The 14,131-nt window shown below is 49.0% G+C and overlaps 1 protein-coding gene across 5 annotated transcripts in view; it reads right to left on the bottom strand.

Moving 5' to 3' along the window:
• Positions 1-3,885: 3,885 nt before the first annotated feature.
• The window catches only part of LOC140403529 (ras-GEF domain-containing family member 1A-like), a 246,714-nt gene continuing 236,468 nt past the window's right edge, over positions 3,886-14,131 (bottom strand). For all 5 annotated transcript variants that reach the window (XM_072491491.1, XM_072491490.1, XM_072491493.1 and 2 more), the window contains 5 exons: positions 12,699-12,794; positions 11,224-11,319; positions 10,988-11,111; positions 8,530-8,602; positions 3,886-7,034 (listed from right to left, as the gene is read on the bottom strand). In XM_072491491.1, the coding sequence (XP_072347592.1) occupies positions 7,010-7,034; positions 8,530-8,602; positions 10,988-11,111; positions 11,224-11,319; positions 12,699-12,794 (414 nt within the window). In that variant the 3' untranslated portion in view covers positions 3,886-7,009. The remainder of the gene's footprint in view (positions 7,035-8,529; positions 8,603-10,987; positions 11,112-11,223; positions 11,320-12,698; positions 12,795-14,131) is intronic.

The raw sequence follows: 14,131 nt of genomic DNA on the forward strand, positions 1-14,131 counted from the left end.
CTACAGAATACGACTCAAACCGGACGTCACCCCGGTCATTCACGCACCTCGCAGGGTCCCAGTGCCACTCCAAGACTGCCTCAAGCAGCAGCTGCAGGATCTCCAGGACCAAGGGGTGATATCCCGGGTCACGGAGCCCACGCCATGGGTCAGCTCCATGGTGTGTGTTAAGAAGCCCTCCGGCGAGCTCCGGATCTGCATTGATCCAAAAGACCTCAACAACAACATAATGAAAGACCACTACCCCATAACCAAATGGGAAGAGATCACGAGCGAAATGACCTGGGCTAAAATCTTTACAAAACTGGATGCCTCAAAGGGTTTTTGGCAGATCCAACTGGACCAGTCCAGCAGGAAGCTGTGCACCTTCAACACTCCCTTTGGCAGGTTCTGCTACAACAGAATGCCATTTGGCATCATCTCGGCATCCAAGGTCTTTCACAGGATCATGGAACAGATGATGGAGGGCATCGAAGGAGTGCGCGTCTACGTTGACGACGTCATCATCTGGTCCACCACACCACAGGAGCACATCAATCGTCTCCAGCGCGTCTTTGCGCGGATACGGGAAAACGGCCTGCGCCTCAACCGAGCCAAGTGTTCTTTCGGCCAAACCGAGCTGAAGTTTCTGGGGGACCACATATCCCGGTCAGGGGTCCGTCCGGATGCAGACAAGGTGAGCGCCATTGCAGCCATGCCGCAGCCAGCAGACAAGAAAGCAGTGCTACGCTTCCTAGGCATGGTCAACTTCCTGGGGAAGTTCATTCCCAATCTTGCCTCCCACACGACGGCTCTTCGCCACCTAGTCAAGAAGTCCACGGAGTTCCAGTGGCTTCCCGCACACCAGAAGGAATGGGAGGAGCTCAAAATTAAACTCACCACAGCCCCGGTATTGGCGTTTTTCGACACATCTCGTGACACTAAAATTTCGACTGATGCCAGCCAGTCCGGCATTGGGGCGGTACTCCTACAGTGGGATGACACTGCGTCATGGGCCCCGGTCGCCTATGCCTCGCGGGCCATGACCCCCACAGAACAGCGCTACGTACAGATCGAAAAGGAGTGCCTGGGTTTGCTAACCGGAATAGACAAGTTCCATAACTACGTGTATGGTCTCCCCCAGTTTACCGTTGAGACTGACCATGGCCCCCTGGTGAGCATCATACATAAGGACCTGAACGAGATGACCCCTCGCCTCCAGCGCATCCTACTCAAACTCAGGAGATACGACTTCCAACTGGTCTACACCCCGGGAAAGGACCTTATCATTGCGGATGCCCTATCTAGAGCAGTGAGCACACCGTCCGACTCGGAGGGGTTCGTCTGTCAGGTCGAAGCGCAGGTGGCCTTCACATCGGCAAATCTGCCAGCCGACAACTCCAGTCTGGCCCGTATTCGCCGGGAGACTGCGGCTGACCCCCTGCTACAACGTGTGATGCGCCACATGATGGGAGGTGGCTCAAAGGACAGTGCCTGCAGTTCTACAATGTCCGGGACGACTTGGCCGTCATTGATGGTGTCCTCCTAAAGCTGGACCGGATTGTGATTCCGCACAGCATGCACAAGCTGGTCCTCGACCAACTACACGAAGGCCATCTGGGGGTCGAGAAGTGCAGACGGAGGGCCCGAGAGGCGGTATACTGGCCGGGCATCAGTGATGACATTGCCAATATGGTGCTCAACTGCCCCACCTGCCAAAGGTTTCAGCCGGTGCAACCTCCTGAGACGCTTCAGCCCCATGAGCTGGTGACGTCCCCCTGGGCGAAGGTGGGTGTGGACCTTTTTCACACGCTAGGCAGGGACTATGTAATCGTCATTGATTAGTTTTCAAACTATCCAGAGGTCATACGCCTGCACGATTTGACATCGTCCGCTGTCATAAGGGCCTGCAAAGACACCTTCGCTCACCACGGCATTCCGATTACTGTCATGTCGGACAATGGGCCCTGTTTTGCCAGCCAGGAATGGTCATCCTTTGCTGCTTCGTATGGCTTCACACACGTGACGTCCAGCCCTCTGCATCCCCAGTCCAATGGAAAGGCGGAGAAGGGCATTCACATCGTCAAGCGGCTCCTCTGCAAGGCTGCTGCTGCCGGATCGGATTTCTGCCTAGCCCTGCTAGCCTATCGCTCGGCCCCACTAGTCACTGGCCTCTCACCAGCCCAGCTGTTGATGGGTCGCGCCCTCAGGACCACTGTGCCATCCATTCTGGTCCCCACAACCAACCATGCTCCGGTATTGCACAGGATGCAACAGCAGTGCGTTCGCCAGAAGATGGCATTTGACACACGGGCAACTGATCTTCCCGCCCTGGCGCCTGGAGACGACGTCCGCATCCACCGACCAGAAGGTGGCTGATCAGCACCTGCAGAAGTTCTCCGACGCGTGGCTCCCCGCTCGTTCCTGGTTTGCATGCCTGATGGCTCCATTCGCAGGCGCAATCGCGGGCTCTTCGCCTGCTTCCACGTTCGCTACGGGAACTTACACCAGTACCACACCCTCCCGTTGTTCCTGATGTCAACTTCGTGGAGCTTCCTGCCACCATGCCCATTCCGTCAGGAGTTTGTTTTGACGTTCAACATTTCCCCGTCTTTTGTTTATGGTACAACCTCGTTGATATGTCGCACCTGACATCGCCCCTTGTATATAGTTTAGCCTCATGTACATGCTGTAGATATTGCACACACACATTCAGCTGCACTCAGTACACATCTCTATTTATAACCACATAGGCACATGTTCTTGTAAAAAAGGGGGAATGTCATGATATTCAGGTAAACATCATGGTGCAAACACACATACATACTGATGGACAGATCAACGGACCAATCAATACACACACAACACCACAGCCAATCACAGGCAAGAGCATACACACTATAAAACGGGGAACACGACACTTCCCGCGCATTCCAGCAGGAGACAGCTCAGGGCACAGAGCTCACAACAAGCCACTCAGACATCCACCATTGGCTGAGTGCCACTCCAAGATATGTTAGGAATAGGTCCACAGATTCAAGGGTTATGATCGAACCACAATAACCAGTTTACCATTGTAAATATATGTTAGTAATAAAACTGAGTTGTACCATCCGCAACCGTGTTGGGTCGTCTGTGTAGCAGAGCACCCAACACGACAGTGACCAAATAGATACATCTTGGATAGAGAGAGACAGACAGAGACTTGGGAAGGGATTGCCAGAGCATAGGGCAATGCTTCCCAAATTATTTTCCAATATGACCCCATTTTAACACTTGAAAATTAACGTAAATCCAATTCCAACAAAAACAAAACTGCACCATAGCAGCATTCAACATGTTAATGTTCATATTAAAAATCAACATATAATGCATCGTGTAAATATGAAAATCTGTTTTCAGATTTGTAAAATTATTATTTTATATACTCATCAGTCATTTTAGCAGCTCTAGCTGGTGGGTCTTGGTTAGGAAGGGGGTGGAGGAACAGATTGAGGTGGGTGGTGTTAGAGCTCACAGTGCCAGGGTGACTGGGTTGGGTGGAGATAGGCTGCACCTCAGCAGCAGGGCATCACCACAGGGTTCGTGGGCAGGGGCAGGCTCCGAGACCCGGTGAAGTGGTCATTGGCAGGAGTCCACCCTATTTCCCCCCCCCCCCCCCACCCTCCTCAACCACCCAGCACCCACCCTAACCCCTCACCCACCCTATTCCCCCCACCCTGTGAGCAACACCACATAGCAGGATCCGGTCTTTATAGCGATTGTATTTAATCTACAATATAGGCGGTAATATTTACTGTGTTGGTACGTGCGAGTGGCCTTTGGGTACCTTGACTGTGCTAGTGGATGGAAACAAATGCTTTCCCGAACAAGCAAGAGATTTGCAACCACCAGCAGACGCACACATAGGATTTTCACATAATTTATTTTCTGTAGTTGTATCTTTATAAAAACCAACAATTTAAACATTGAGAGTGGCGTACAACACATTCAGTGCTTCTAGACAAGTAAACCTTTTAGAGAAGGAAAAGAATAAAAGTAGTGCTGCCAAGTCTTTTCCTCACTTGGGAGAAATGCTTCCCGTGCAAGAAAATGAAGTGGGGGAGGTGTGTTTATTTTTTAAGGGGAGGAGGGGGGCATATCTATAGATTTACTCCCTTTCTTACATTGCAGTAAATTCCAGAACAAATGCAACAAGGCCCTGTGAAAGCTGATCCACGCAAACTAGGCTGAAACACTGCCAGGTTCAATTCCCAATCACAGCATTTGCAACCCAAGTTTTTACAAAAGTTATTTTCAAATAAGGTAGTCGCCGGGAACGCAATGCACTGAACAGCTATCGGACTTCAGTGTTGCCAAATCTAGTTTAATTCTTTTCATTTTTAAGCCCAGAGTGAAGCGGTTTGCTTGCATGAGAAAAGGCCATTATTACTTTTCGTCGGGTGTATGTATTTTGCAGGCAGACACTCGGGGTGGGGGGTGGTGCTGCATTACTGAGGTGGAGGGGTCCCATGGGCAGCATTACTGAGGTGCGCGCTGCTGATATTGCTCCAAGTAAAATCAGAAATAACGGGATTGCTTAGAATGTCACGGTCGACAGATGGCAAAATGGACTTTGATCTTAAGTGGGGAGGTTTCCTGGTGTCAGATGTGCAACTAAATTGTAATCCCGTTTTCCCATAAACAACTTCATGCCGTACAGAGCCCTGAGGAAGTGCTTCTTAAAGGATACCCTCAGTACGACCGTCTTAACCTAACGTTGACAGGGTGGGGTGGGTAAGGAGGCACTTGAAACAAAGGCAAGAAATCTCTGGCGAGTCTCCTCTGCCAATACTTTCAGACAAAGCTCACTTTGGCAACAGACATGCACGGGAATGGGCAGGGACCTCCACTGTGGAGACAGCACAGGGGTAATGGGTAGAATGGCCTCCTGCGCCGCAGAAAGCTCTAGGTTATGATGCTAATTATTTTCTGTCTAGTGTACAAGCTCAATGAAAGGTTTTGAGGAAAGAAATTAAAGAATAATTGGAGCTCCTCCCCTCCCAATTTATGAAGACCAAATTTGCAGAGTTTTGTTTTTGTGGGATTTGTAGGGATTGCCATTGGGTTTTTCCTCTGGATGAAGGACACCAGGCACCCTGATTAGTAATTCACAGAGCGTATTGTAGTGCTTTCTTCGTGAATCACCCAGAGTGTTCTGGCACTCTATCGTCAATCAAACCATCTTCGCAGATTGGTCAGAATAGATTCTGGCCATTCTAATCGCTCTGGGGATGGTAGTTAGTCTCAGTTTGAGTAACTGGGCCTTGGAAAAATCCCTGAAGCCCAACACTTTACCCAAGGTATGGTCAGAAATGCATTGGCAGTTCCTGGGGCCTTGTAAGGCGCGGTAATGTGATGTCAACACAAGATAGTGTCCCATATTTGGGTAAAACCATTTGCAGCTTAAACAAAGGATTAATGATGGATTGGGCATACTGCTTCCAGGATGGGCTCGGATGAAAGTTCCTCAGCTGATTTTACCTCAACCCTACTGTCCACCACTGCAGCATCCAGCTACAATGTTCTGCACCTGGGCTGTGCCGGCTACTCAAGCTGTCGATCAGGCTCTACACAAAGAGCCTTCTCAACACTGTGCCAGAAAGTATCTCAAAGTATTGTTCTGGATTTAGCCTAGCCATCTTGTATAAGTTGTCCCCACGAATTGTCGGTCGAGTGAACCTCAAAAAAAAACAAGGGTTCGTCAATGATGATCGCCACCTTGCCCTCGAACCCTGAGGATTAGGCTGGCTAATCTCCCCTACACTCCCTGTCTGACACACAGACACGTTCACAATGTTCCTGATGGGGCCCTATTGACAATCTTGCAATGTTCCTTTATTCTCTATCAGTGGAGGGGAGGGAGTATCTATTACCTCAGTTAATTATTGGCAGAAAGATTCCACACAGTGACCAAACAGGGAGGCCAAAACAATTTTGAAGACCCCAGACTGGTTTAAAAGAAAAGGCAATTTATTTCAATCTTCTTGCACTATTTCATCAGGTTTTTTTTAAAGATCAAAAGCCGTGTGAGCGGGTTGAGTTGGAACATCAGCAGCATGCACGCACTCCAGTAAGACAGGGTCATGGGGAGCTTCAGCTCTGGGGACCATCCATTCTGCAGGCTATAGACTATAATATGGAACAATCACTGCAGTGTATCCTTCATCCTAGTGAGAGCCTAAAAGTGGGGCCTGTAACCTGCCCCCCCCCAAAAAGTTCTTCAATCCAATAGAACAGTGAAAATGTGAGTTATAGAACACAACACAAACAAACTGCACACTCTGTTAGAGCAGCGTCAATCCAGTAGGTCATATTATGGTCATTCCGTAAGCTGCAGTGTAAAACCATCAGGATACATCCAATGGTGGATAGAGATCCTTCTTTCTCATGGGACAGTCCTAAGATTAGGCCTGTCTAAACTCTTCCAATGTGCCCCCACCCACCCCCCACCCAACACCACTCCATAAGACAGCAAGATTCTGGTGCAATGTATATTCCCTTCAATTCTCTTTATACCCGTAACTAACTCTCTCTCACACAGAAGCAGCAAGTTATCACAAAACAAAGAATGAATTGACAGTAGTAGGAATTTCTCACAGGCTGCCATTGTCCTATTTATTTTCCATTGGTATCCATAGAGACAGCAGTTGGGGGATTGCCCATGATGCTTTTCTTCATTACAGGGTCCTGCCCGATGGCAAAAGTCATTCTTCTGCCTTCTCTTTTGTCTTCCGTTTATTTTACAAGTCAAAGCACAAAGTCTGCTGTAAAAGGCGTTTAATAGACATATCCCCGCCAGCGGGACCTGAGCCCCATCAGTCGGCCTCTTTTCTCTCTCTGTACAGTCACGATCCGAGTCCGAATCAAAACCAAAATTTACAAATTTAAAGCAACAATGACCACGCCGAGTCCCGTTCCGTCCAATTGGAGCTAAAATCTGTTGCAGTGCAAATGATTCGCAATGTCTAGTACGTCCAACGTGCTTCCTTCACGCTCTGTTCAACAGTGCTGCCCTGCCAGGAGAGAGGGAAGAGCGAGGAATATGTTAGAATTCTGACTCAGAGCAAGTTGTTTAGAAAGATACTTTGAGCGTTGGCTTGGCTCAGTGGGAGCAATCCTTCCCCCCCCCGCCCCTCCCGAGTTGGAACGGCAAGGGTTTAAACCCCACTCCAGGATCCACTGCAGAAATTAATGAGGTCCTGTCTAACCGTTCAGGTCAGTGTTAGACGATTGTACGGCACTATTCAAAGGGAGTTCTCTCCGTGTGCTGATCAACACTTCTCCTTCGCCTGTCGTCCACATCTACTCATCGTTTTGTATTTTCCTGTGTTAACCCCCACAGTTGTTGCAGTTTGTTGCAAGGGCAGACTTTTAATACTATTCCAGTGAATGCAATATAATCACATCGCTCAGTGATAGACAATGAATTACTTTGAAGTGTAGCGACTGTTATGTCCACCAAGAGGGTAGATCTTTTACAGCAAAGACCCACACACAGCAGAACTAAATGGCCACTTAAACGACACTACCAAGGTAATAGCAAGGAAGGAACAGAGAAAATGAATAAAGACTTGCATTTACACGACAGGCGGGATTCTCCGTCCGTTCACGGCAGCGGGATTCTCCGTCCGTTCACGGCAGCGGGATTCTCCGTCCGTTCACGGCAGCGGGATTCTCCGTCCGTTCACGGCAGCGGGATTCTCCATCTGTTCTGGCCCGGCTGCAGTGAATGGGAGATTTGGGCGAGCGCCAAATTCTCCGACCTCGCTAGCAGCGGAAGCGGGGTGGACTCGCAAGGGAGGAACCCGGCCACAAGGTGTCTCAAAGCACTTTACAGTCAATGGAGTGCTTTTGAGATGCAGCTGCTGTTATTATGTCAGAAATTGGCAGCAGCCAATTTGCGCACAGCAAGCTCCCACAGACAGCAATGTGATAACGACCAGGTCATCTGTTTTGGGGATGCTGATAGGGGATTAAATATTGGCCAGGGCATGAGGGATAACTCCCCCTGCTCTTCAAAATACTGCCGGGGGATCATATACATCCATCTCAACCAAACGATGGGCCTAGAGGGTAGGCCTCAATTTGCTTTTTCTCTTCAAGTCCCGGAATGAGATTTGAACCCACGGCTTTCTATTTCAGAGGCAAGAGGGGATAGGTGGTAAATCTCCCCACAGCTTCTCCCGCTCTCTTTGCTGCCCTATTTCATGGGAAATGTGGAGAAGCCTCAATTACTGAGGAAATACACCCACTCTGTTCAAATCAGACAGAGGTTCCAATTGAGAATGTGTCCAGCCATGTTTCAACCTTTACCGTGTTTATTTCTTGGTATAGTCGAAAGCCCGAGTCCCCTTGCTGATGTTTTGCCAAATTAAATCGATCTATTTAATGGACCTTACATTAAAATTTGGGTCTGCTCACTTTTGATTTGAGGCTAAATTGATATCGGACTCTTGGCATCATCAATATGCTGTAAGGATTAAGAAACATTCGGGCAGGGACCAGTACCTGAGTGACTTCCAGCTGTCTTTCTCCATGTGATTCTCTGGCCCCTCACTCTCAAATGAAGCCAAGTAAAGTGCTAGAGAAAGGAATAGAAAGTTTAAGACACGTGTTCCAAATTACACCAATCCAAATCAGAGACAATTTATTTTTGCAATACGCAGAACTTTGCTTTTTGATTTAGTTTGATAAATGTTCTGCTGGTTAACACTGCGAATGGACAATCACCCACTTTTGACACCAAGGCCACTGGTGGGACCACACTCGAGTAGTGTGTGCAGTTTTGGTCGTCTTACTGAAGGATAGGCACATTTGCATTGGCTTGCAGATTCATCAGGCTGATTCTGAGGGAAGAAAGGGTTTGGCTTCGGAGGAAAGGTTGAGAAAGTTGGGCCGATACTCATTGGAGTTTAGAATAAGAGGTGATCTTATTGAAACATAAAAAATCCTGTGGAGCTTTACAGCGTAGCTGCCAAGGGCATGCTCCTGCTCACGGGGAATCTGGAGCTAGGGAAGACTGGATCAAATTATGGCGGGTCCCATTTCAGATAGGAGGCGAGGAGGAATTTCTTCTCTCTCTCTCTCAGAGGATCGTTAGCACACGGGACTCTCCCACAGCAAACAGCAGATTGGATTTTTAGAATCTTTACGGTGCAGGGGGCTGGTTTAGCACACTGGGCTAAATCGCTGGCTTTGAAAGCAGACCAAGGCAGGCCAGCAGCACGGTTCAATTCCCGTACCAGCCTCCCCAAACAGGCGCCGGAATGTGGCGACTAGCGGCTTTTCACAGTAACTTCATTTGAAGCCTACTTGTGACAATAAGCGATTTTCATTCATTCCATTTTCATTTGGCCTATTGAACCTGTACCGACCCTCCGAAAGAGCACCCTACCGAGGCCCACTCCCCCACCCTATCCCCGTAACCCTTTGTGCTGTAAAACACTGTGACTAAAAATCTGTGGTTAGCACTGCTACCTCACAGCTCCGGGGACCCGGGTTCGATTCCGGCCTCGGGTGACTGTGCGGAGTCTGCACCTTCTCCCCGTGTCTGTGTGGGTTTCCTCCGGGTGCTGCGGTTTCCTCCCACAGTCCAGATATGTGCAGGTTAGGTGGATTGGCCATGATCAATGCACGGGGTTACGATAAGAGGACATAGGAGTGGGCCTAGGTAGGGCTCTCTTTCGGCGGGCAGTGCAGAGTTGATGGACCAAATGGCCTTCTTCTGCATTGTAGAGATCCTATGAATAAGGACAGATTGAATGGAGTAGGCCTACCCTCCTTATAGTTCAGAAGAATGAGAGGTGATCTCATTGAAGCATATAACATTTTTAAAGGGCTTGACCGGGTTAAATGCTGGGCGGGTGTTCCCACGGGTGGGGAGTTTAGAATTAGGAATCATAGTGCAGAATAATGGGTTAGCCGTTTAAGACTCAAGTTGAGGAGAAACTTCCTCACCCAGTAGAGTTAGCAATCTTTGGTATTTTCATGGATGCTCAGTCATCAAGTATACTAAAATCGGAGTTCGACAAATCAATCTCACTGAAATGTAGCAGGCTTTTCCTGACGCGACTGCAGAGTCTGGGGTACCAATTGGTAGGCCAGGCAAAGACAAATGGAGGAGAGGCACTAGGTGAATGTACAAGCATGGTTACGTGACTTTGCTATGGAATATCATGTGGTTTGTTTGATAAAGCTTGATCCAGAATAGTTTGTTTTGTGCTGGCTTTATTTTTTTTTTAAATTTTATTTAATCATTTCTCCCCCCCTCTCTCATCCTTGCTCCCCCCGTCACGCTCTCCCCCCCCCCCCCCCCACCCACCTTTCTCACACTCTCAGCTCCTCCCCCTCCCATACCCTAACCCCTCCCACCCACTCTAACTCCCCCGCTTGCTCACTCTCCCTCCTCATGGGCACTCCAGCTGTCTCGCTCACGCTCTTCTTCTCAAGTGTCCCCTGGCTCTCTTCCCCCTTCTCGTGCACTATCTCCCACCGGATGCTCTCTCACCTCCCTCGCATCTCTGTTCTTGCCCTATCCCTCCTCCCTCTCATGCACTCACTTGCACCGCTTCTGTCCTGCCTTCCCCCTCCCCCCGCATATTCTGTCTCTTGCCCTCGTGCACCCTCTCTTCCCCTTTGCCTCTCTCTCTGCAGCAGTTTGACAAGCTCAGCAAGAGTCAGTAGATTCAGAGCAACATCTGTCCTGACAGGATTTACCGCTTTTAATGTGCTATTTTCTGCTGTTGTGCCTGTTGGAGAGGGGGGGGGGGCTCAAAAAATGGCTGCCTCCGCTGACATCAAACCATCGCCACAATCTGCATACTTCAAGCACTCAGCAAAACGTCATCCGTAGCACCGAAAATATGGGTGCAACGGAGCTGGCCTTTGCAGCCCTGTGGAATTGCGGCGAATAGCGCAGGGACAGGGACAGTGGCCAAACCCCACCTTGTTAACACGGAGCACTTACCTTCTTCTGTGTAGACAGGAGCCGTCAGGAGATAGTGTTTGATCTTCTTGTCCTTCTCGAAGGGACACTCGACCTGTTTCCACATCATGAACTCACTAATCTGTTTGGCAATTTCCCAGAATTTCTGCAGAGAGGTGAAGGAACAGTCAAACGGGGGAGTGTTTTCCCTCTCGGCACGGAAACGTGAAACGTCTTGACCGGCGCAGCTCTCCAGTTTTCTGTGTGTTGCCTCTTACCTTAAAATTAATCTGTCCATTAGCCAGCCTGTTTGCGTGAATCTTGTTCAGAAAGTAGATGTCTTTAATGAAGAGATTGAACACTGGAATGACAATCTAAAAACAAAAATACAATTTGACAATTTATCCCCTTGAGTTACTGAATCAGAAAGAACTCTTTTAATTAAAGGAAATTTTAAAAAGCAAATGGTGATACTTTATCCTGTCATCCCACAGCACCCCATATCTCTTAATCATCACATACACAACGTGCTTTGAAGGGTATTTATATACAGAAAGCTCCCACAGGCAGGACTGGGACATGCAGCCAGGTAATCTATTCTTTATTGTGCCTGGTCTAAGCGCAGGAAGAATGCTTCTGGATTTCGTGTTTTCTCTTAATAACGAACGAATGTCGCCATAGTTCCTTTTGAGAGAGAGCTGCAAGGTGGTGATTTAACCTGAGGGTCACCACACCTCAGGCGAGGGGCAAGGTTGAGAAGGCGGGACCTTCATGAATAACCTCAGCCGGTACGGGAATTGAACCCCCGCTGTTGCCATCTCCGCATCACAACCCAGTCGTCCAGCCAACTGAGCTAACCAGCTATCACGGAAAACCGATTGGGCTGGGGCTCTTACTACTGGGGAGGGGGAGAGGTGGCCTAATATGGGTCTTCAAAATTCCGAAGGGGCTCGTTGGGGTAGATCTCGGGGGGAAAAAAGTGTTTTGACTTGTGGGGGAAGTTTAGAACTGGAGACCCCAAACATCAGCACGGTAGCACAAGTGGATAGTACTGTGGCTTCACAGCGCCAGGGTCCTAGGTTCAATTCCCCGCTGGGTCACTGTCTATGCGGAGTCTGCATGTTCTCCTCGTGTCTGCGTGGGTTTCCTCCGGATGCTCCGGTTTCCCCCCACAGTCCAAAGATGTGCAGGTTAGGTGGGTTGGCCATGATAAATTGCCCTTAGTGACCAAAAAGGTTAGGAGTGGTTATTGGGTTACGGGGATAGGGTGGAAGTGAGGGCTTAGGTGGGTCGGTGCAGACTCGATGGGCCAAATGGCCTCCTTCTGCACTGTATGTTCTATGTTCTATCAGCCAGTAATAAATCCAGTGGGAAATTCAGGAGAAACATCTTCACCCAGACGGTGCTTAGAATGTGGAATTGAGGCGAATAGCACAGGTACACTGAGGATTGGACAAGGAGGTAAGACAAGAACAGAAAGTTATGCTGATAGAGCCAGCTGATGGAGGGTGAGAGGAGACTCAGGCGGAGTGTAACCCCACAGACCAGTAGGGCCAAATAACCTGTTTGATTGATGTAATTCTATGTCGGCAATAGTGAGTAATATTTACTCAACCAGTGGAAGAGGCAAGATGGAACCCTGACTGAATCGTCTCCGCTTGACAGAGAGTTAGATGCAATACTTGTGACAATAAGCAATTTTCATTTCATTTCATAATCCAGCAACATCGGTCCGTTCCAATGCGTTGCTTACCTTCTCCCAGTTGCTGTGCGCTGTCTGGGATCTCTGGACTGCCCCCTGAAGCGCTGTTCTATAGTGAGAGAAGTTGCTGGAGGGGTCCATGTGATTCTAGTCAGCAAAACACAGAACAGGAAAAAAAGAATTGGCATCAGGTTGAACGTTTTCTTGGAGCACTAATTTTTTGCAATGGTGCGAGTATGGCAGTGAAGGGATCATAGATTCAGAATCCCTACAGTGCTTAAGGAGGTCATTCCGCCCATCATGTCTGCACCGACATTCCAAAAGAGCCCTCTACCTAAGGCCACTCCCCCATTCTATTCCCGAAACCCCACACATTGAGCACGACCAATCCACCTAACCTGCACATCTTTGGACTGTGGGAGGAAACCGGAGCACCCGGAGGAACCCCACGCAGACACGGGGAGAACGTGCAAACTCCGCACAGGCCAGTCACCCGAGGTGGGAATCGAACCCATGGGTCGAGGCGGGAATCGAACCCAGGTCCCTGGGGCTGTGAGGCAGCAGTGCTAACCACCGTCCCACTGTGTGTGAGATCTTTATGCACTCCTGCACGTGAGGGAGGCCGAGAGCGAGATGGTTAGCCAGGCACTCAAACCTGAGAATGGGAATGTTTCAGAGAAAATAAGGGGAAACTATTTCCGATGGCGGAAATGTCAGTAACCCAGGGCCACAAGGGGGCCAGAGAGGAGGAGGGGAGCTCTTTGGCAAACAATGATGTATTATGATGGTCTGGAATCCCCTGATAGTTGCAGATCCTACAGTAACGTTCAGCAGAAGCTACAGAGCGATAGCGGCACAGCGGGCAGCCATTCGGGACATTGAGTCCATGCCAGCTCTCTGTAGAATAAATCAGTCCCATTCCGCCACCCTCATAGGCAGTGAGTTCATATGTGTCCAAAAGAACTTCTCCCTCACATCTATCTTGGATATCTACATGAAAGCAAGTATTTACAGGGCTCCAGAGAAGTGGGTAACTCTACCAAAGAACAGGCACAGGATGATGGGCTGAATTGCCTCCTTCGTGCTGTAAAACTCCATGCAAGGTGCTCCCAAATCATGTCCATTCAGAGTGCAATTCCATCGTGCGTAATGTGGACTGGATGTTAATGTGAAGGGGGTGGAGGGGCAGGATGAAATATTAATGGATTGAATTTGTGGCAATATCAGCATATGTTAGTGCTGGTTCACAGGAGGCACTGACCCCATTGAAAACAGGTCACTGCGTTTGTTAAAACAGCAGAGAGGGATTTTATGCAAACCTGTTCATGCTAAAATTATTTCAGCCCAAAGTGTTCTTAGCGAGCCTCACGGCCAATGGATGAATAAGCTCTACAATAGTTTTTGAGGCCACACTGATCAGCTCTCTGAACGTTCGTGACACAGCCAAGCCAGACATTCCTAGGCTTGGTTTAACAATGGACATC

Source organism: Scyliorhinus torazame, chromosome 28 (genome assembly GCF_047496885.1).
Source record: "Scyliorhinus torazame isolate Kashiwa2021f chromosome 28, sScyTor2.1, whole genome shotgun sequence".
NCBI classification, from domain to species: domain Eukaryota; kingdom Metazoa; phylum Chordata; class Chondrichthyes; order Carcharhiniformes; family Scyliorhinidae; genus Scyliorhinus; species Scyliorhinus torazame.